This window comes from Micromesistius poutassou, assembly GCF_964030765.1.
Source record: "Micromesistius poutassou genome assembly, chromosome: 12".
Classification (NCBI taxonomy): Eukaryota; Metazoa; Chordata; class Actinopteri; order Gadiformes; family Gadidae; genus Micromesistius; species Micromesistius poutassou.
This window is the reverse complement of record NC_140282.1, coordinates 17,710,084-17,733,169: the sequence shown is the minus strand read 5'-3', so window position 1 is coordinate 17,733,169 and position 23,086 is coordinate 17,710,084. Positions and strand designations below refer to the sequence as shown.

Here is a 23,086-nt window from a genome sequence, read left to right as displayed (position 1 = left end):
ATATATATATATATATATGTGTGTATTTATGTATTTATCTGTATAATCTGCTGAACACTCTCTTACTAGTCTCAACTCTCAAGGGTCTCCCCAACGTGACGTCATGCAATGCATTGTGGGGGGAAATGAGAATCTGCTAAAATCGCACCTTCTTTTTTCCCATTAAATTCTGTTTTGTTGATACCCCAACAACATTAAAATACAACGGATAACCGTTCAAATGTTTATTACCAACAAGCAAATTGCACAAAAAAAAAAAAAAATTTTACCCTGCAACACGGACTTTAATAAGAAACCGGGCAATTGCTTTGCGGTTGACCGGGATAACGCTATAGTTTCGGATCCTCTCCCAGCCTCCAGGCGCACGCGTTGTGAGAGAGCCCGTCTCCTCTCTACGGTCAACCGTCTCTACGTCACGGCAGTGGGGCTGGGGCTCTGGAAGGGCTGGGGGGGACTGACTGACTGACTGACGGGCAGCCCGAACTTCACCACAGCACTGAATCCATTGCAGTATAAGGTGCAGACGGGCATGGGCGAGGATATGGACGTAGCAGCCCGCCTACCCACCTTCGTAATGACGTTGTCAAAACAAGTCAATGGTGATTTAGTGTGTGCAATGAAGTGCAGTAGTAACGTTGCCACTCGGGCAATAAACCAATAACAGGAGGCCCTTTTTGCTGGTTTCTGGTAAGGTAACGCTTTTATCGGGGCTAGTTAGAGCTAGCTCGCTATCAGTGAGGTACCTGATGCACACAGGCTAATGCTATGGTTAGCCGGCTAGCACCTCACTGACAGGGCCTTTTTTAAACAGGTGAGTTCAGCGGTAGCTTGATTGCTAGATCGTAGCTAACGTTACATGGCTCTGGGATAACGTCTTGCTACTTCGGCCCAGTGTTGCTTACAGACGTTCAGGTAATATTTGATTCTGCTCAGTCTGGTGCCAGCGTTGTCAATAGCTGTGTGTAGACCTTGTATTGATTGTGCTATAACGGATGATGCATGTCAAATGTGCTATATGGTGACCACTTTTGAAAAAGCATAGCTTAAAGCTAGCGTTTAGAAATCGGTGTCAGTGATGTGTCAGTGAGTGCATTGCTTGTTGCATCGAATTGTTATGAAAACGTGTGGGGCATACTTTTAACTGACAGCAAAATGCATGTTGGCTGCTGGATTATTTAGTTTTCAGTTGAGCGTGAGTGTCACTTTAGTAACCAGCTAACTTTAGAAGCGGATCATCAAAAGCCAAGATGAAGCCAAACTAGATCGGTCAGTCTTGTCGAGCTGCACATTCGCGTTAACATGGTGTCAGCTAGAGCGGACTGCAGCTCAATAACAACATTACCAGAACACGGGACCATGTACTAGGCTCATCCAGGGCAAAAGCGTCAAACGTTTTTATTCCAGTACGTGCAGGGAGAAGACAAGTTGTCTAATAACAAGACTTATTTTTGCGGAAAATATGTTCTTTAGACTATTTCGACATCCTCTATATTAATACTTGAATACATTTGCAATAAAAGTATCCTCTAATCTTTTCCACGACTTATGCAATCTTGTTTTTTTTAAGTTCAGCTTATTATCTTTTAGCTTTTATTATTTTGAACAGTAATTGGTTATCTTGTGGCCAGGGCGACTGGACATTACTTCACACGCTTTACAATTTGATATATTTTAATTGAGTCATAGACTCGTTAATATATATTTACACCAATATTCATATTAACGAGTCATAGACTCGTTAATATATATTTACACCAATATTCATGCTTCATTCTTCTAAATTGTATTATGACAATAACACAAAGCATTTATTCTGCTTTGGTAAATCTAAACTCACTGTGCACACAGTAGTTATCTGTAAATTGTATGCAACATGGTTGCAAAGTTTGGGTTGAAGTCACAATGTGTCGCATTGAGCCCATCCCAGTAAGTAGGTGGGAGACATTCAGAATTATAAAACAAAAACGAAAATGTTTCGACCACTCTTACTGGCTGTGTAACTGTGGAACTAGCATAACTCAGCTGACAGGGTGGCATGAATAGGAGGGGCTTTGGGAGTGTTGATAGTAAGATTCTTGTAAAAAAAAATAGAGAGATGCAGGCTGGCCAGCATTTTTTTATTTGTAATGTGATACATTTTCCAATATATGGGGAGACAGAATGTTACATAGCCAATTAGCCGGTTTTAACTAAACAGGCTCTATGTTCTACACCCTGTGTCTCCAGGACAGATGGGTCCAGAGTGACATGCCATGGCTTTGATGATCCCCCCAGTGAAACTCAAATGGCTGGAGCACCTGAACAGCTCATGGATCACAGAGGACAGCGAGTCCATAGCTACACGAGAGGGAGTCTCTGTGCTCTACTCCAAGCTGCTGGCGAACAAAGAGGTGGTGTTGCTGCCCCAGCAGGTGTTGTGCCTGAAAGGCCCCCAGCTTCCAGACTTTGAGCGCGAGTCCCTCTCCAGTGATGAGCAGGAACACTACCTGGACGCACTGCTCGGTAGCCAACTGGCTCTGGCCAAGATGGTGTGCTCCGACTCGCCGTTTGCCGCTGCACTGCGCAAGCGTCTGCTGGTGCTCCAAAGGATCTTTTACGCACTGTCCAACAAGTACCATGACAAGGGCAAGGTCAAACAGCAGCAACATTCTCCGGATAATGGATCCGGCTCGGCGGACATGCACACGGTCAGCGAGCGGCCACGTTCCAGCACCGACGCCCTGATCGAGATGGGTGTCCGCACGGGCCTAAGCCTCCTCTTTGCTCTGCTACGGCAGAGCTGGATGATGCCCCCTCCACCGAACCCCAGCGGACACCCGGGGGGCAACGTAAACCTGTGTAACAACGTCATCCACACCGCCATCGACGTGGTCAGCTCCTTACCCCCCCTCTCTCTGGCCAACGAGAGCAAGATCCCCCCCATGGGCTTGGACTGCTTGGCCCAGGTTACCTCCTTCCTCAAAGGGGTGACCATGCCAAACTCCGGGGCGGACATTCTGGGACGCCGGCTTGCGTCGGAGCTGCTACTGGGCCTTGCCTCCCAGAGGGGCTCCCTACGGTACCTGCTAGAGTGGATCGAGATGGGCTTGGCTGCGTCAGCGGTGGTTTGTACCATGGAAAAGAGCACAGTGCTGCAGAACCAAGAGGGACTCATTGGCTACGACTGCTTCATGAACATCCTGATGCAGATGAGGCGTTCCCTGGTAGGTGTTCATGAGGAACTTGGCAAACATGAGTTATTTCTACAGTAAAGTAGCTTTTTCTTGAGTAATATAACTAATCAAACAAACAGACGTACTATTATTGAAAAAAAAAGTTATCCACATTTATCTTTGTAGAACTACATAGAGATCTTAATTGACTTTTACATTGATAACAGATTTTTAGGAAACAATCGTGTTTTGCGCTAAAATGTAACATTATACAATCCAATCTCTGAAGGGCTCCTCTGCAGATCGGAGCCAGTGGCGGGAGCCAATGCGCACCTCTGACGGACTCTGCTCGCTGTACGAGGCCTCGCTTTGCCTTTTTGAGGAAGTGAGACATTTAAATATCTTTTCTTGTTTTTTTCTTGTATTTTCTTGCCTATTAATATCTTACAGTAATGTAATGCCGACAAGACACTCCACCAGCCGACTAAGTGCTGGAGGACTTAATCAGAATATTTGGCTGTAGTATTGAAGTTTGTTGATTTGAATTACAATCTAAATGCTCTGATCCCTCCATCATTCTACGTGCTACTTATCTCTGGTATAAAGGTCCATAATCCAACCAAACAAAGATTAACTTTCAATCACTTGGTTTCATGATCCTATTTAGGGTAATCTTATTGATGGCAATATGATTCTATTTACTATTGGTGCATTAGCCCAGTTTTGACACGAATCCTCCTTTATGTAACATTTTTAATTTCAAAGATTTTCATGTAAATAAATGTCTGTTAAATCACTATCTATTGCCAAATAAGGTAACACAATAGGGATTGAGCCTATGGCCTACTTGTTAAATCCCTTGTATTTGCATTATTATGAATCTTACTGACTTGTTGGTGGGCACTGTTAATTTCGTTGGAAAAGATTTCTGCCAAAATTGTCCCCAAAGAAAATGAAATGGAAACCTTCGAGATTGCAACTTTAAACTAAGCCTCAACCTTGATAATCTCTGGTCTCAGTGGTCTGGAAGAAATACTCATGTTGTGTAGATGGTACAAGAACCCTTTTTGGCCTTCTCATTGTAAATGGATTCAGACACTAGATATACAATTTGAGCAGTGTTTTGAATCCAAAACCCTGCCACAGGTTTTTGTGTTCACACAGTCTTTGAAATGTTTCCTCAGGTGTGTAGAATGGCATCAGACTACTCCCGCACCTGTGTCAGCCCAGACAGCATACAGACAGGGGAGTCTCCCCTGGTGTCGGAGACTTGTGAGGTCTACGTGTGGGGCAGTAACAGCAGCCACCAACTGGTGGAGGGTACCCAGGAAAAGATCCTCCAGCCCAAGTTGGCGCCCAGCTTTGCAGATGCACAGACAGTAAGTGAAGTTCAATATAAGCGGTCGTCTGTGTCAGAGATGTGGGCAGGGGGAAAATTCCAGCTTTAGACTAGAAGAGTCCTCAGTAGAACACAGACCTCCACCAAGTAAACAGTCGGTCCATGAAATGTCCCATGTTTAATGTCTTTCCAATCCTTGACTTCAAGTTTCGTATACTCTTAAAGGTGTCATTCCCCGAGAAACCGCTTAGTACCATTTAGTCACTCGGGAGTTGCATATGCATGCTGAACATGAAAACGTTCTTCTACCTCGATTGCCTGCATTAGCAAATGAAAGAAAATAGACACGTAAACGAGCGAATCGGAAAAGCCTCACCAACTGATGTCATTTGGTGAATTTGTATTCATGGCCTCGCCCACCTTGGCTTGCGACGGCCCACGGGAAGACAGTATTGATATTGGCCAGGTGACACAGAGCCCACCTCGGCAGGTAGGAGGTAACGTCAAGGTGCTTACATTGCGGAACAAGTTCGTACCTGTGCTATTTGTGGAGATAAACAAATCAACGTTGCATCTCTTGGCCAAGAAAGAAGAGTTGAGGATGAAATGGTTGGATCGGACATTACCACTATTTCAACATTTAGTCTTTGCGCATATTGAATAGGCAAAAAATACTGGCTAAATACGGGGCACCGCGGCCCGGGCACCACCGCAGGGGTACCCCCACCGGGTCTCTCTGTGTCTCTCTTGTTCTCTGTGTCTCTCCTCCCTCGCTGTGTGTCTCTCTCCTTCTCTTGTCCTCTTTGTCTCTCTCTCTCTCTCTCTCTCTCTCTCGTTCTGTCTCTCTCTCTCTCTCATTCTGTGTCTGTGTCTCCTCTCTCTCGTCCGCTCGTTCTCTCTCGTTCTGTGTCTCTCTCGTTCTCTGTGTCTCTCGTTCTGTCTCTCTCTCTCATTCTGTGTCTCTCTATGTCTCTTTCGTTCTGTGTCTCTCTGTGTCTCTCCTCTCTCTCTCTCTCTGTGTCTCTCCTCTCTCTTTTGGCCAAACCTTTCAAATTTTTGTGGTTGCTGTAACGTATACGATTGTAAAGTATGGCAGCTTTTTTTTTGCTTTTTTCTGCCACGCCCCTCTTTTAAATTATTGGAATGAAAAGATAAAGTGGTCTTGTTCTGTCCATAACCAACATAGCCACCTGATTTGTTGGTGGTATGTGAATGTGTGTGAGAAAATTAAAGTAAATTAAGTATTCTGTATGTTTGGCTCAACTACTGCACAGGGCCAGCTGATTACAAGGTGTCTTCTACGTGTGTCTGATGCAGGGACTCAATTGAACTAATTGAGCTCAACAACTGTCCCTAAAGTGTGGCCTCTGATTTCTACAGATTGAGGCAGGCCAGTACTGCACCTTTGTGATCTCTTCCGATGGCTCCGTGCGGGCCTGTGGAAAGGGAAGTTACGGCCGTCTGGGTTTGGGGGACTCTAACAACCAGTCCACACTCAAGAAGCTGACCTTTGAACCCCATCGTTCCATAAAGAAAGTGTCGTCTTCCAAGGGCTCCGATGGCCACACGCTGGCCTTTACCACGGAGGGAGAAGTATTCAGCTGGGGTGACGGGGACTACGGAAAGCTAGGCCACGGTAACAGCTCTACACAGAAGTACCCCAAGCTGATTCAAGGTCCACTGCAGGGCAAGGTAAGGGCCGTTTGATTCAATGGAAAATGTAATTTCCATGCTTCTATGTGTGTCAGCATTCTGCTGCATTTGGAGGCATTGAAGCCATTGTCAAATGGGAATGTGAAAGTCATTTTTAAGCCACTCTCTACAATCATCTTAGAATAATAATAATTATATCATCCACCATTTTGTTTGCTGCTCATTAAATTGCAATGAAACAAAAGTATATTGTGTCCCGGGCTTTACCTATATCAAAATAAGGTTATAATATATATAATAAGGTTGTGAATTTGCCACTTGCGCAAACGTTATCTGATGAAGTTTTATAATGATGAAGTTTTATAATGATGACAGTATAAAATTCCTAACTAGCAAGGCTACCCTTGTATGATAGCCCAGCTTGCCCGCTTCTCACATCGACCTTAATGATTGTGCGCACAAAACGTATTGCCGTGCATTTGATTTAAAAACTGAAGAAAAATACTGGATTTTTTTTCTCCGCCACATACCAGGTGAAATAATCGTCATAAGGATAATTGCAAAAAGATCTTTCTTTATTTTGATGATCCATCCATAAATTGTATTTATTACAGTCCAGTTTCCAAATACTGGCCTAAACAATGATATTAGGCATACCAAACACATAAATATTGGAACCTACACTGTATAATTGCCAATAATCAAGTAAAGGTCATGCCTGTGTATTTGCATGTTATTACTGTATAACAGTTATTACTGATTCAGATAAAAGAAGATATGTAAGGGATAATGTATAGAACGCTTGTCATTATTTTTATTTATAATTTTTTTGGCTTATTTTCGATAATGGCATTCTATGCATAGATACATACCGCTTATTACACAGCTACTTGCCAAAACGAAAAAAATAAATTCACACAGTGTGTCTTATTAAAATGTATTTGTTTCCATTTGCAGTGTTGATCAGTAGAGAAATAGTTTGCCAAAGACGTTGACGTCGCTTAGCAACAGAATACGCTGGGGTTGATAACTTACCGGACTCCTTGCGGAGTGATACGAAAGACGATCAATCAATTATCAGTCAATTATGCTTAGCAACGGTCAATTATCAAAAAATTATTGAATAATTATCAAAAAATAATTGACCGCCGAACGTTGGTAAGGCCCATGCAAGTGAACGGAGCATTCTGCAGCATTGAGAAGCGCCGTGTAATAAAGACTTGTATATACTGGGCGAGTATTTAGGGGGGCAATCATTTTTTCTATCACGGCTACGACTCTGAGAGGTAGCACTAGCGTCTTTTCTGTAGGGCTACTGTGGACGTTTTTATTTGGCTTTATCATTTGTAACAAACAGAAGACGAATCACTTTTCCTATTTAGTGCTTCTTAGAATTATATCCACACGATTAATTCACAATACACATACACATTTTGAATTTGTCTTGTAAAAATATAAAACCTTTTGGAACCAAATTTTACATGGGAACTAGTCTATACACATTTGTAGCTCTCGTTTGGTTTTGTCCAATGTGTACCGCTGCCGAGCCGTACAAATAAAATCGTCTGTAAAATATGGATGCGTACATAGCCTATAGATGCCGATATGCATATCAAAGGAAGCTTGTACCACAAGCCAGAAAAATAATTGACACGTACATACTCACAATCCACAAATGCATATTTTACTTGTTTTGGTAAAATGTTATCCAAACTCAATTTCAGAATTTGACTCGTAAACTAGTCAATGCACATTTGTGGATCATAGTGGAGTAATGTCCAATATGTACTGCAGCTGATCTGTAAAACGTGGCTGCGTAGATGGCATACACCTCTAGATTGGAGCTGAAACAAAATGCTGCTAGAAATGGCTATTTTTAATGCGGGTTTCATAGCTAACTCATAACTATTATGTTGGAGTGTTGATTTAGTCGTTTATAGAAAAGTACATATGTATTGTAATGGGTTGAAACCTGCAGGCTAGTAGGGAGAGGTTTTTCACATTTCAAAATATGTTCTGAAAGGTCAGTGTGGATCTATTTTTAGGCGCACCTAAAAAATGCCAGGTAGATATCCTTTAACAAAGCACAAGTTCCAAATATTTGTGGATCATGGTACAGGCAATGTGAATTGTCTTCTGTGTGTGACAAATATTCAAATTTAAGTCCAATTTTAAAAACGTCAATATGCTACCGGCTATTGCGTATATATTTTAACGATGGGGACCAAATAGCAGCAATAAATGCATGGACAATTTTTAAGAATTAACGCTGTTTTTCTTGCACGATTTCTCCTTGAAGTTAGGGGGGCTGGAAAAGCCTTAATTGGGCCACCTAAGCCTATTCAATTTAGAAAAAATGATGTCTTAACTATGCATGTTAATGAGTTGGATGTTTGCTCTGGCACAGGTGGTGGTGTGCGTGTCTGCTGGCTACAGACACAGTGCTGCAGTCAGTGAGAGTGGAGAGCTCTACACATGGGGCGAAGGAGATTTTGGAAGATTAGGTAACCTATCAGCGTCAATCAGCTCTAGTCATGATCACTTGAATTTAGCTTACTTCAGTTTTAGTCCATGAGACACTTGACGCTTGTTGCAAGTGCAATGCAAGTCTGTGAAATACTGACTAGACACAAGTGTTGTCACTTGAGCACGTCGGCCTTTAAAGGGAAAATGAATGTGTTAGTTATTTTCCCCATGTCTCTTTTGTCTCCTGTTTGAAAAGTGCTCTTGATAGGTAGTTCTTTAAAAAAAAAGGAGCATAATTTGTATGTTTGCCAGTTAGCCCAGCTGCGTGCCGCCTATCTTGTCTCATTGTGTCATGGCGTGCAGGGCATGGCGACAGCAACAGCCGGAACATTTCCACCTTGGTGAAAGACATCAGCAACGTGGGCGAGGTGTCGTGTGGGAGCTCTCACACAATCGCACTGTCAAAGGACGGCCGCACAGTGTGGTCCTTTGGCGGTGGGGACAACGGTAATATACTAGCCATCAAAACTTTTTCTTGAGTCTGCCTGTCACTAATATAGACAATGGACATATAGCCCTTATGTCTTTTGGAATCAACGTGGGCAAAATGCTATTGGTCAGAATCTGCTCAACAAAGTGATTTTGACAAATCATATTGGTAAAAATGAAGTGAAACAAGGAGAGGCGGTCAGTTGGTTTGATCAACAACACCGATGTTGTCCTACTTTAAGTTTATGAGATCAGTGCCGAAATATTAACTTGTGTGTATGTCTCAGACGATCTGGTATACTTAACATTTATATGTTAACGCATGTGACATCTTTGAACTTCTGAAGAAACTGATCTTAATGTGGATGTTTGTGCTCGTTTATATTATGATATTCTACTTTTTCTTCCCTCACTAGTTCTGTGTGTTTTTCCTCAATAAACTAGATGAACTTATCTTCTGCGTGCGTTCCTCTTGCAGGGAAGCTGGGCCATGGTGACACCAACCGGGTGTATAAGCCCAAAGTCGTGGAAGCCTTGCAGGGAATGTTCATCAGGAAAGTGTGTGCTGGGAGTCAGTCTTCTCTGGCCCTGACCTCCACTGGACAGGTACAGCCACATTCCTGCTAAAATACCAACAGAGAAAAGTAGTAGAGAAATGGATGGATTCGTAAATCTTTGAACAATCAACCCATTGAAATGAATCATGTGAAATTACATTGATTTGCTCACTAGTTTTACATTAACATGTGATAGCGAGATATCTGTAAATTGGTGTCGGCCTGTCGTGACATGATTCAGACGAGTTGTTTAATTCCAAATGGATCATTGTGTGTCCAGAGCTGAGTTTGCTTGGTTAGCGTTCCCTTTCCATTGGCCGCTTCCGTTGACTTGCAGAGTTTCAGTAGCCTTACTCTTGTTCATGTGAGTGTTATACACTTTTAATTACTTTCCAATGTGTTCCGAATAGTCGCTCATTCAAAATGATTGTCTGTTACATCACGACAAGATTGTAGTTTTTCTACACCAGACAGATAATTCCGCACTATTTTCTGAGCTGTGATTATTGAATGCAGCGAAGAAAATGTTATTTTCTGCTGCTTCTGGCTGGGTAGCCTATGTGAAGCTATCTGGTCGGCGATGCTCACAGGTTGCCCCGTAATCATGGCCGAATATAGTGCCGTAATATCTTTGTTGTAGACAAATGACAATCCTGTTGTGTTTTTAAGACTTTGGAAAATCGTGTAGTGTTCCCCACACATGAACAGGAGTAAGGCTACTGTAATTCTGCAAGCCAATGGAAGCAGGTAACAGAAAGCAAATGCCAACCCAGCAAACTCCTCTGCTGGATGTCAAAGGATGAATTTGGAATTAAAAAAACGAATCTGAATCTGGGTAAGACAGGCAAAAGCCAATTTACAGATATCGTGGCGCTACTATTGGTGTGCAATATAGCATCGTTTAACGATTCACGTTCTTCACCTCAAGCTGCAAAATCCTGGAAGGACTGTGGCTTTTAATGTGACCTTCCGTGACGTCCTATAAATAAATCTTATTTCAACTAATTAACGTCTTTCAAACTTGTCACAACAGGTGTACGCGTGGGGCTGTGGAGCCTGTCTGGGCTGCGGCTCTTCTGAAGCGACCGCTCTCAGGCCGAAGCTGATTGAGGAGCTGGCTACCACCAGGCTGGTGGACATCTCCATAGGGGACAGCCACTGTCTGGCCCTGTCACACGGTACAGCCACATCAGTCCAACGCAGCCCGACCTGACGTTGACACGTTTGCTTCTTTAAAGGGATAGGCCGAGATATCGGAATGAAACTAACTTTCAATCTTATTGTTTTGTCACCGACACTTGTTTTGGAGATGCTACTATTGGAAACACATTGGATATCTTTGGGAAGTAATTCAAGTGTATTCCCCTTTTAACAGCAGCGTGGCTTCTCTGCAAGTCAACGAGAGCAGCTAACGGAAAGCAAACGCTTACCCAGACAGGCAAATGGCACTTTACAAATATCTTGGCGTATCCCTTTAAGATCTGCACTCAATGTGATGAAAATGTGATAGGTCTTTTATGTTCCTCACAAGCATGGTTTTCTATTCATGACAAACAACCTTATATAGAATTGAAGGAGTTTTTAATACACACGGCAAAATATTGTAGATGAACTTGAGGTTGAAAGTCATTCCACAACTGTGTAAACTCCTGCAGTGACCAAGGAAGTATGTCAAATGTTTCACCTCGTGGGATGTGTTTATCTTGTCCAGACAATGAAGTTTATGCATGGGGGAACAACTCCATGGGCCAGTGTGGCCAGGGGAACTCCACCGGCCCGATCACCAAGCCCAAGAAGGTGGTGGGTCTGGACGGGGTCGCGGTACAGCAGATCTCCGCGGGCACCTCCCACAGCCTGGCCTGGACCGCCCTGCCCAGAGACAGGTCAGCCGCCTGCAGAGCAAACACTGACTATGTCCTGAGTTAATCACAGTAGTGGTCTGGTCTAAACTCCATCACAGAGCATTTATTTTCTCACTGTTCTCTGTTGTTCTTTTATTGTTTTATGTTTTTTTTTTTTTTGGTATTTTAAATGTTTAATTGTTGGGGTCTAACATTTTACATTATTCTGGGTTCACTGACTGCACCACAGGCAAGTGGTGGCATGGCACCGGCCCTACTGCGTGGACCTGGAAGAAAGTACCTTCTCCCACCTGCGCTCCTTCCTGGAGCACTACTGTGACGGGATCAACAGCGACATGCCCCCCCTGCCCTTCCCCTCTTCCAGGTGGGTAGACCGTTCGGCCCTGTTGCTGTTTAGCACCGGCAACCAGCCTCGCCTGCTGGCATACTGACTGGGCTTTTCTCCCGAGCCAAGCAGTTCCATAAATGGAGTCCCATAAACACTGATTGTGCAGATATGAAGCTCCACCGCCGATATGAAGCTCCGTCGGCCCTCAAGGAGCAGTAACGGGTCACTCATTTGGGTTGGAGGATTCATTCTTGGCAAATACAATTGACTGCCAACTTTCAATCAACAACTGCACTTTCACGCAGCAAATAATTATATAAATGATGATACTGTGCCTAAATGGCACAGTATCACTTAACTATAATTTAATTCTGATTTCTGCCGCTGATGTGAATCCTGAATTTCCCAACAGTGATTAGCCGTTTCTCAATTTGCGTTCTTGTGTGTACTCGTGTACTTGCGTTCTCGGTAAACGTCATCAGTGGTAGCCCAAGCACTGTTCCAATTCCAAGTACGCGAGTACTGTCGTAAAACCCGGAAGTGTTCTCGATGCGTTCTCGATGAGGCCGTTCTACCGAGGATGCATCGGAGGTGACTTGTGTGGACTTGGGACCGTTAAATATCCCAGAATGCATCATCGAGTCCGCTGCTGTTCCAATTGCAGGTGGGTACTCGCATTCTCGGAAGTCTGTACTTGAAAGTCCAGACTTGCCAAGTACGTACTTCCAAGTCCGCGAGTACGTAGTCTGCGTACTTGGTATTAAGAAACTGCTATGGTTAAAGGTTAATTTGATATTTTCTTAATAAAAAAAAAATGGCTCTATCAAACTTAAACTAATGCTCATCATGACTTTTCCTTGACTCGGCAGAGAGCATCAGAACTTTCTCAAACTCTGCCTGCGGCTATTGTCCAATCACTTGGCTCTGGCCCTGGCTGGGGGCGTGGCCACCAGTATTCTGGGGGGTCAAGCCAGGCCGCTGCGCAACCTGCTCTTCAGGCTCATGGACTCGTCTGTTCCGGATGAGATCCAGGAGGTGAGTGAGACGGACACACTTTTTTTATATCCCTGTGAGTGGCACAGTGAGATACTGACATGAGGCGATTGATGGGGAAGATAATGAAGGAATGCCCTGACTAGTTGGAAATGAGCTGGGAGTGGTTTGAAATAGTTTTCAAACCACTTTTCAGTTTACCATTTAAACCATCCAGTTCCAAACCATTTAAACCATACAGTTCCAAACCATTTAAACCATCCAGTTCCTGCCTTTAATACAGAGGCAGGAGCGAGATCAATAAGAACAGATGTTCTCACAGAGCATTTTACTTACAGTGACTGAGGACATTGAGGCCATTTTTTGCCAAATTAGACTCAAATACAAGCTCTGAAATCTTACCTGCTGCTTCTTTTAAATTTCGGAGTGAAATCCAGTCGGTGCACGGAGTGACGGTGTGAATGTGTGACTGTGTTTTTCCTGGCAGGCGGTCATTGAGACCCTGTCAGTGGGGGCCACCATGCTGTTGCCCCCCCTCAGGGAGAGGATGGAGCTGCTGCACGCGCTGCTGCCCCAGGGCCCCGACCGCTGGGAGAGTCTCTCTAAAGGACAGGTGCAGTAGAACCTCCAGCGCCCTTCAGTTCAGTCCATCCCTCGGTCCCAGGGGTCGGCAACCGTAAACCATAGAGCCATTTGAACCCGTTTCCTACAGAAAAAAAATAACTGGAGCCACTAAACCCTTTTGACATCTAAAATGAAGATGACACTGCATATATCGTGTTTTTTTTTTTTTACCATATATGCTATGTATAAAAAAAACTATGTGTTGCATTTAAGAAATCAATGAACTTCTACAGAGAAATTTTTTTTTTTTTTGCATGCAACAAAAACGTTTTGCACAAGTGAAGGTAGTGAAGCATATTTTGAGCGACAAAAAATGTATCACGTTTTATTTTAATATTACAAGATTGAAAGAAATGTAATGTCTGTATGTAATCACTGCTTAGGTCCCATATTAATTTAATAAATAATAGCATTGTTTCGACCCTATTGGGTCTTCTTCAGGCAAATTAAGACCCAATAGGGTCGAAACGTTCATGTGAATTTTTTATTAAATGAATACGGGAGCTTAAGCAGTGCTTACATTTCTTTCATTCTATATAACTTCATTTGTCCTGCACCTGGCCAGCAGGTGGGATGTGCACACAGCTACTTGTTTGCACTTAATGTTACAAGATCACAATAATATTTTATACAAATGTATAATTACATAAAATAAAACCGCATGAACTAGAGAAAAATAAATAGAAATGTAATAACTTTTGATTAACTTTTTAATTGGAGCCACATGGAGCCAGGAGCAGAAGGATAAAAGAGCCACACATCCAAATCAAACGCTGTCATCACACTTTACACACGTAGTAGAAAGGCGTACTGCTAACTTCCAGCACGTCCGCAAAGTATTTTGTAAAGATGTTGTCTGAGCTCTTCCTTGTGTGTGTGTGTGTGTGTGTGTGTGTGTGTGTGTGTGTGTGTGTGTGTGTGTGTGTGTGTGTGTGTGTGTGTGTGTGTGTGTGTGTGTGTGTGTGTGTGTGTGTGTGTGCGCGTGTGTCTCACACACAGAGGATGCAGCTGGACATCATCCTGACCAGTCTGCAGGACCACACCCACGTGGCCTCTCTGCTGGGCTACAGCTGTCCCGCCGACGGCCCCGAGGTGCTCTCCTCCGTCCTGGGCTTCACGGCCGCCCACGAGCCCCCGTACGGCGGCGGGGCGGCCGGCCACCCAGACACCCACCTGGCAGAGATCCTGATGAAGACGCTGCTGAGGAACCTGGGCTTCTACACTGTAGGTCACTGTGCCAAGTGCAAGGTTGTGGACTGCGAAGTGCAGTGCAGTGCAGTTAGTCCGGTTGACCAAAGCAACGTAGTGCAGTGCAGCCTTTATCTCAAAAATGCCATTACAACAGTGAAAGGTTGGCTCTTTTTTTTCATTGGGTTGTGGGCATATTTGCAGTTAGTTAGTTTTAGTCTTGGACTTATCTATGGACCATTTATGCTTATTTTCATGCAATACTGTCTTCCCGTGGGCCGTCGCAAGCCAAGGTGGGCGAGGCCATGAATAATAATTCACCAACTGTTGTCAGTTTGTGAGGCTTTGATCGTTCATGCGTCTATTTTCTTTCATTTGCTAATGCAGGCAATCGAGGTAGAAGAACATTTTCACGTTCAGCATGCATATGCAACTCCGAGTGACCTATCGTATTTCAAAAGGAACAAGTACTAAACCCTGTTTCTCGGGGAATGAGACCTTTAAGCGGCCCCCCCTAAGCTGTAAAGTGCTGCGGGGAAACCCTGGTGTGCTTTGTGTCCTCAGGACCAGGCCTTTGGCGAGCTGGAGAAGAACAGCGATAAGTTGCAGCAGGGCACGTCCTCCTCAGACAGCAGCCAGCCCGCGCACCTCCACCAACTCCTGTGCTCCCTGCAGAAGCAGCTGCTGGCCTACTGCCACATCAACTCGGTGAATGAGGTTGGAACACTGACACACTGACTGAGGGCTCTGCCATCCTTTTTGGGTCCCGCAACATGTTATGATACCGTATGATGTAGAGCCCCACATTAAGTGTGTGTGTGTGTGTGTGTGTGTGTATGTGTTGTGTTTACAGAACTCAAGCAGCGTGGCTCTGCTCCACAAACACCTGCAGCTCCTGCTGCCCCATGCCACGGACATCTTCTCCCGCTCGTCCGCACTAATTAAGGAGAGCTCCTGGAACGGCACTATCAGGGAGAAGCTACAAGGTGAAGGGACTGTTGTCAGTGGCTCTTAGAGAAGCTACAAGGTGAAGGGACTGTTGTTAGTGGCTCTTGGAGAAGCTTCAAGGTGAAGGGACTGTTGTTAGTGGCTCTTAGAGAAGCTACAAGGTGAAGGGACTGTTGTTAGTGGCTCTTAGAGAAGCTACAAGGTGAAGGGACTGTTGTTAGTGGCCCTCAGGGAGAAGGTACCAGTGAAGGGGAACTTTGTTAGTGGCTTCCAAGGCGGGGTATGGGGTCTTCGTTGTATTGTTCCCATGTTTTGTTTTTTTTCCTTCTTTTTTTTGTATTTTACTCAACTTGCCCTCTGCTTGAATTGTCCCCCATGTCACCACCACCACCACCACCGCCGCCGCCTACAGAAGTGATCTACATGTCGGCAGCAGGCAGCATGCTCTGTCAGATCATCAACTCTCTGCTTCTGCTGCCCGTGTCAGTGGCTCGGCCTCTGCTGGGCTACCTGCTGGACCTGCTGCCTCCGCTGGACCGCCTCAACCGGCTGCTGCCCGCCGCCTTCCCCCTGGAGGACCAGGAGCTGCAGTGGCCCCTCCACGGTGAGAGCATGAGCGCACACACAGGCTGACAACGCCCTCACTAGTGGCTAGGGATGGGTCAGAATATTGGATTATTCGATTATTCGTTCCCGAGGGTCAAAGTCGATTTTCAACATTTGGACCGTTAACATTTTTTCCCATTCAAATAAACAAGAATTAACGGACGGAACTAATGTTGGTTCTGTAGCACTATTAGTTTTTACTATTATTATTATTATTATTAATCATGTACAGACAATACAATATACACAATACACAAGCATAAATATTAATATATATGCATACCATATGGAAGAAAATTTACCTTATATTATTATGCTAACATATACTTTTCATCTGGCCTATATGCTATATAAATATAATAATGGTAAAGAAAAGCTTAAGAAGACAAGTCACCACTCCTCTCTAACTGGGGTCTGGAGGGGTGCCATAAGGTCTGTTGATTAACTTATCTGTGTTTACCCAATGACATCGAGGTCAAGGATCAGGGTGACCTGAGGCTAGTCTAGGGGCAAGGACAAGCCGGACACCCCATTCTTGTGTCGTAAAACTGTTCATTCACTGAATTCACTGAATCATTCACAAAAATTCCTGAGAAGCAGGATGCGGGCCAGGAGGGAAACTAGAAAAACAACAGATTGTGAAACTAGTTAAACATGGTGTGTGCAGGAGATATCGTAAATAACAACATCCTCGATGGACAGAAAGGGAGATATAAGGAGGGGCCCGTGACTAGCTCTCCAGTTCTTTGTCAAACCAACTCGGCTTTGCTCTTACTTGTTCGCGAGTAAAAAATAAAGTCTTTTGTCATTCTTGCTCCGGTCTCCTCGAACTCTCTTATTTAAGTTATAGTGTTAAATGCGGTTTATCTACCACAACCACACAAACACTGATCACTGTTAAAGTTTTTTTTTTTTGCGTTTAAGATATTAAGTGATTTCTTGCCGATGATCCATGGCTGCCTTTGTGAATGTCTGCACACATCGAATAATCGATTATTCGTTCATACCACCCACTGATTATTCGACCATGAAAAATTTGAGTTATTCACATCCCTACTAGTGGCAATCAAGAAGAAGAACATATTATAATCAGAAACAGAAAACCTACCCTAATTTTAACGCACAACCCGGGAACTGTGTGATCAAACCATTGTAACTGTCTCTCCTGGCTTCGCTAAAACATCTGTTCCGATCCCTTTGTCGTGCCAAATCTGTACCAGATGTTTTGGTGAATCCAGGAGAGATGGTGAGGTTTAATCACCCAGGCTAGGATATTATCCTTTCAAAGCGAGCAGAGACATTTTCAATGGCACCTGATTGTAATTCATCAGGTATTGAGATTTATCGACTTTTGGAACTGGCCATCTGACTTTTCTTTTTTCTTATTCTTCCTTTTTGGCTAAATCCCTGTGTTGGGGGGGGGGTCAAGGCACCCCAGACTTTGCAGAGCCTGCCATGGGGGCGTCCCTGGCCCAGCCGGCCCTGTCCTGGGTGTGGCTGGTGGACCTGGAGAGGACGGCCGCACTGCTGGTGGGCCGCTGTCTGGGGGGCATGCTGCAGGGCGAGCCCACGTCGCTGGAAGAGCATGACACGGATTACTGGCTCCGAACGCCCCTCTTCAGCAACGGCCTGGAGATGGACATCCCGTCGTTGGGTAGGTGGAGCTTTCCCTTCTGGCGTGGTTCATTGTTTAAAGACATACGTAACGGTTATTTAAACTAATAACATTTTTGATATATTGATTTTCTAACCCATCCTAAAAAAATGTCATGTGACTTTGCCTTTACTGTAGTGACTCATGAGGATTGAATGCAGATAAAGCATTTTTTTAAGGCATTGCATTTCTGTGTTCCCTCCAGACCCCTGCATCACCTCCTTCCTGGAGGCAGCACTGTCAGGCAACGAGGAGCAGAAGCCCCTGGACTGCACACTGTGTCCAGACCTGAGCGTTCTTGCAGACTTGGCTCTGGGCTCCACCAAAGAGCCTAGCAACAGCCTCTGGGTCAACATGCAAGACTATGCACTCAGCAAAGGTCTGTGTTTGGGACTGGACTCTGGACATCTATACATACCTTGTCTTGCAGTAGCTTGCATCACATCTATATATACCTTGTCTTGCAGTAGCTTGCATCAAGTCTAGGGTTGGGTATTTCCACAGATTTCCTGAAATGATTCGATTTCGATTCACAAGGTCGGAATGTGATTTAATTTTCGATTTGATTCAATATCGTTTTGGTGAGGGAATTGCATGGATGTGAACCAGATTCTCATAGAACTAATGCTGTAAATTGTATCGGATATCGGAACATTCAAATGAGGATTGATTTTAATGTTGATGATTTGACCCCAGTCTTAATTATTCCATGTCCTATTTGTTCCTTGTCCTGTCGTATCGTTAATCACACCTATATGTACCTCATGACCTTATTGAACAGACAATGTCATCAATGTCATATCAACTCTATAGCGACTCTACAAATAGACTTGCTGTGGTGTCTCTTGTTGCAGACTGGGACAACGCATCCCTCAGTAATGAGTCTCTGTTGGACACGGTGTCCAGGTTCGTGCTGGCAGCTCTGCTGAAACACACAACTCTGCTGGGACAGGCATGCGGCGAGGGAAGGTGAAGTAACAACAAACCACATTAGGCGAAATAAACACATCAAATTTGAAACTGTAGTGACTGTAACCATAGCGGCTCATCTCGCTCTAGCTCTTGTTGATCGGCCATCCTTTCCTGTCTGATTAGGTACCAGCCCTGTAAGGCTCTGGCAGAGGTGTACCGCAGTGTGTACAAAGTACGGAACCGCCTGCTGGCGTGTAAGAACATCGACTTCATCCAGACCCGCTCTTCCTCGCGAGAAACCCGAGTGAGTGGGCAGAGGACGAGAGCGGCAGCTGAACGTCACACAGATCATACAGATATGCGATCCACAGATCCACGTTGCACTGCATTTGCCATGACTCCCCTCGCCCGGGGCGAGCCGCCCGACCCCGGTGTGACGCCGCCTGCTGCTCCCGTACAGATCTCTGAGAACCAGGACTCTCTGGACGCCGACCCCCAGGAGTTCTCGTTCCAGCACACCATCGACGAGGTGGAGGAGCGGGAGGAGAGGGAGGACCGCGAGAGGGACCAGGGCCACCAGGAGCAGGACGACGACGAGGAGGACCGGGACCACGAAGTGATGACCGCCGGCAGTAAGTCTCCCCCCCGGAAAGCCGGCACGCATCGGCGATGTGCGCTTCCCTCAGGGTCGATGCCTCCGGCATGGACTGATGTCTGCTTCGTTGTCAATGTTCGTCGGATGTGGAAGAGTCCAACAAAAATTGATGTTCTTTTACAAACCAAATATCACTGGTGTTTTTGTGATGAGTGTCGCAATGTTGCCGCATTAAGGGACGATGTAATGGCTGTGTGAAACGGTTCAAATGCCCACCCACTCATTCCACTATCCCAATACAACCCCGGCAATGCCAAACTTCCCCAAGGTCCAGTTATTCCTGCCTGCTCTTGTCAAATCCACACATTATTAAGCTTCCTCGGTGCAACAGGATTAGCTGGACCTGCTAAACTATGCCTTGTGCTCGGCTGCATGGCTTGCTCTGGGAGCCACAGCTCTCGAAGAGGCGTCTCTCGGTGCACGTGCTGTTATTTGCCAAGTTGCAACCCGACTGTTGCAGGTTTTTATTTTTATTTTTTATAGTATTATAATACACTGGATGCACATGTATAAATCTGCCAAGAGCTATTGAGATATTCTAGAGATTCTAGAGATATTGCAAATTGTCATTGCAACACAGGATATAATTGTTCCTGGTTGTTGCCTGGGCTTTCTCGTACTATTAGATTTTATTTTTTTTTACTATTAGGATTTTTTGGAGCGTCCAATTTAACAAGTGGCGCTACACGCAGCTTATGTTTGTTCCCTAACCCTTTTGCCCTGTTGTGTGTATGTGATGTTTTTATGTGTGTGTGTGTGTGTGTGTGTGCGCGTTTGGTGCGTGCATGTTTTTGTGTGCGTCGCACGACACAGAAATCTTTCAATGTTTCCTCTCAGCGCGTGAGGCGGCCCGCAGCCGCGAGAGAGAGAGAGCCAGCAGCAGCGGCGGCGGCGGCGGCGGCACGGGCCTGGGCCCCTGCCCCGGCACGAGGGGCGGCGAGGAGGAGGCCCCGGGCTCCCACCAGGAGGAGAGGAGGGGCAGCGCCGGCCCCCCCGAGGGCCAGGACCTTTACACGGCAGCCTGCAACTCGGTGATCCACCGCTGCGCTCTCCTGCTGCTGGGGGTGAGGCCTGTCCTGGGGGACCCCAGCATGCAGAACCAGGAGGAGGAGCAGGTCCAGTCGGCCGGCGGGGGGGCGCAGGAGGGCCTGATCTTCATGACCAGGTCAGCGCAGACACATGTCACCCTAGGGCCGGGCGATTAATCACATTTTGATCGCGATTTCGATTTCAGAGTGAAATGATCACCAAACTAATGATAAACTAACACCTAACTTCACTAATAATCGAGTTGAAACGATTAAAAAAAAATAATAATAAATTAATAGAAATTGCAGAACAGCTGGATTCATATCTGGACTTTATTTTCTATTTGACCATTTTGTGTATATTTTTAAGGGGAAATTTCGAAGTTCTCATTTACAAAGTGTTTTTTTTTTTGAGAGAAATTATGAATAAATGCATCATGTTTTCAAACTCAAAAATAATCGTTTGAATAATCGAGATTTCAATATTGACCAAAATAATCGTGATTATGATTTTTTCCATAATCAAGCAGCCCTATATAACCCCCCCCCCCCCCCCCCCGGTCTGATTTGGAAGGGATGGTTTTCTAATGAAAGAATTCCTCATTGAAGATGGTAGATGACACATGCTGTGAATACATGCCGTTTTCTTGTGAAATTTTTATTGTACTTAGTTTTACTTTGAAATTGTCTACTAAATATAAGTTGTATAATGTTAGGACATGAACACAACTTAAAAACAACTGGTAGTTGCTAATTGTAATTACAGGGTAAATTGCCATACCAGGTAGAGCTCAACTATCTTTGTCCAAACCAGTATTGAGATATCCTTTTCTACCATAATAACAGACGATGCAAGCATTTGACTTCTAAGAAAAGTAGGGATGCACAATAACTTTTTTTTAACCGATACCGATAACTTTCAGCTCCTAAAGGCCGATACCGATATCAATAACCGATAACACACACACATATACATATATATGATCATGACATTGTTTTTTTTTGTTTTGTTTTTTTGACATTTGTTTTTGTTTTTTTGACATTTGTGTGTGTGTGTGTGCAGGAGTGAGAGTCTGAGTGCGGAGAGTCACTCCGTGCAGGGCAGTCCCAGCTTCAGGTTGCTCAAGTCCCGGAGCGAGTCGGACCTCTCTCAGCCCGAGTCAGACGAGGAGAGTTACACCCTGGTAAGAAACAGGCTTGATTGTGTTCACAACCGTTCGCAACATACCAGAAACTGCATGAGCACACTGACTTTTACACAGACACACATTTGTGGACATTATGGCAACTATTCAGTTTCACTGGTGGCTCGTGATTGTTGTTATTCATGTTCATATGACATGGTAGAAATGTCATCTCTTTCTCTCGGCATGCCCTGTAGGTGTTTGTTGTGTGTGCAAACCAAGATCATGTGATGATTTGTCTGCTTTCTCTCAGAGTGGCAGGAGAAATGTTGACCTGGACCTGGCCTTCTCTCACAAAAAAAGAGGTAGCGTTATAACCACCTTGAATATAATCTGCGATTTTGAAGAGTGATGATGATGAAGACATAGATGGTGGCGTTGTGTTACACTTGATTCTCGTTGTTTTTGTCCTCTGATTTCTGTGCAAGGTAGTTTATTTACTGCTTTTCGGGCAGTTGAGCCCTAAAAAACCATAAGAGCTCCAAGCAAGCAAACAAGAGGGCTACGTTGTGTGGCGCATTTTAATATACAACATTGCTCGTATACAACAAGGGTGCTAAAAAAGTATCACAAAGTTAGCGTCGGTCGTAACCATAGGGATAACATGCCCCCTCCGAAAACAAAACAAAACACATTTTTAAATCTGTGTTGGAATTCCAGCTGAAACTGTGTGCTCACTGTCTCTTTAGTATCACACAACCTGGTGCTTATTGAGTCATACCACGGCAAGTGAAGTAACTCTGGCAATGACTTAACTGCCTAATAAAGATTTTAGGATTAGCTGCCCTTCTTCCACTTAGGATGAAAGGCTTGTTGAAGCATCACATTTTATCCTTGGGGGTTATCTATGACAGAATAACCTTAAAGTATCAAATAACATGGCAGTTCTACTACGGATAACAGCCTCCTCAGTACATCCCCTACATCGGTCAAGTGATAGTGAAGTCTTCGTCTCCCCCCCCCCCGTCCCCAGGGCCAGGCCTGCCGTACAGCTCTCCAGACTCCCTGGCCGAGTCGTGGTTCCGGGCCAAGCTGAGCCGCAAGCGGAGCTACAGCTCTGCCCTGTCCTACGAGGACTCCGAGCTGGAGCTGAGCCGCTCGCTGGGCGTGCACGCCCTCATCGACAACATGGTGAGCTTCATCAGCGGCGACGTGGCCTGGCGCCCGCCTTCAGGGAGCCCGACGAGGGCATGTCCACCAGCCCCCAGGCCACCGTGCTGGCCATGGAGCAGCAGCAGAGGAGGGCCGAGGTACTGTGCGCTAACATTGTGTCATTATGCCATTTGTTTTTTGTCACGTGTCTTGTCTGCGATCCAGCAGTCCTACTTTGCTATAATAGGACTTCTTGTGAGGGGATTGGGGGGGGGGGGTGGGCGCACAGAGCTTGTTTTTGTTTGTGGTTAGCCAATTACATTGCTTACATGACTCCCGCCTGCAGCGTCGTGCTT

General features: G+C 45.0%; 1 protein-coding gene across 1 annotated transcript in view; it reads left to right on the top strand.

The window, feature by feature from the left end:
- Positions 1–458: 458 nt before the first annotated feature.
- LOC311356591 (putative E3 ubiquitin-protein ligase HERC1) overlaps positions 459–23,086 on the top strand; it is a 63,522-nt gene continuing 40,894 nt past the window's right edge. The window contains 27 exon segments of the mRNA XM_084476374.1: positions 459–912; positions 2,227–3,203; positions 3,442–3,537; positions 4,337–4,531; positions 5,872–6,183; positions 8,552–8,648; positions 8,974–9,117; positions 9,578–9,705; positions 10,690–10,834; positions 11,368–11,539; positions 11,748–11,882; positions 12,716–12,881; positions 13,327–13,452; positions 14,463–14,687; positions 15,216–15,368; positions 15,505–15,637; positions 16,012–16,203; positions 17,635–17,859; positions 18,065–18,238; positions 18,714–18,828; positions 18,955–19,075; positions 19,232–19,403; positions 20,240–20,591; positions 21,518–21,638; positions 21,892–21,943; positions 22,612–22,788; positions 22,791–22,893. Coding sequence (XP_084332500.1) covers positions 2,253–3,203; positions 3,442–3,537; positions 4,337–4,531; positions 5,872–6,183; positions 8,552–8,648; positions 8,974–9,117; positions 9,578–9,705; positions 10,690–10,834; positions 11,368–11,539; positions 11,748–11,882; positions 12,716–12,881; positions 13,327–13,452; positions 14,463–14,687; positions 15,216–15,368; positions 15,505–15,637; positions 16,012–16,203; positions 17,635–17,859; positions 18,065–18,238; positions 18,714–18,828; positions 18,955–19,075; positions 19,232–19,403; positions 20,240–20,591; positions 21,518–21,638; positions 21,892–21,943; positions 22,612–22,788; positions 22,791–22,893 — 4,982 coding nt within the window. The 5' untranslated portion in view covers positions 459–912; positions 2,227–2,252.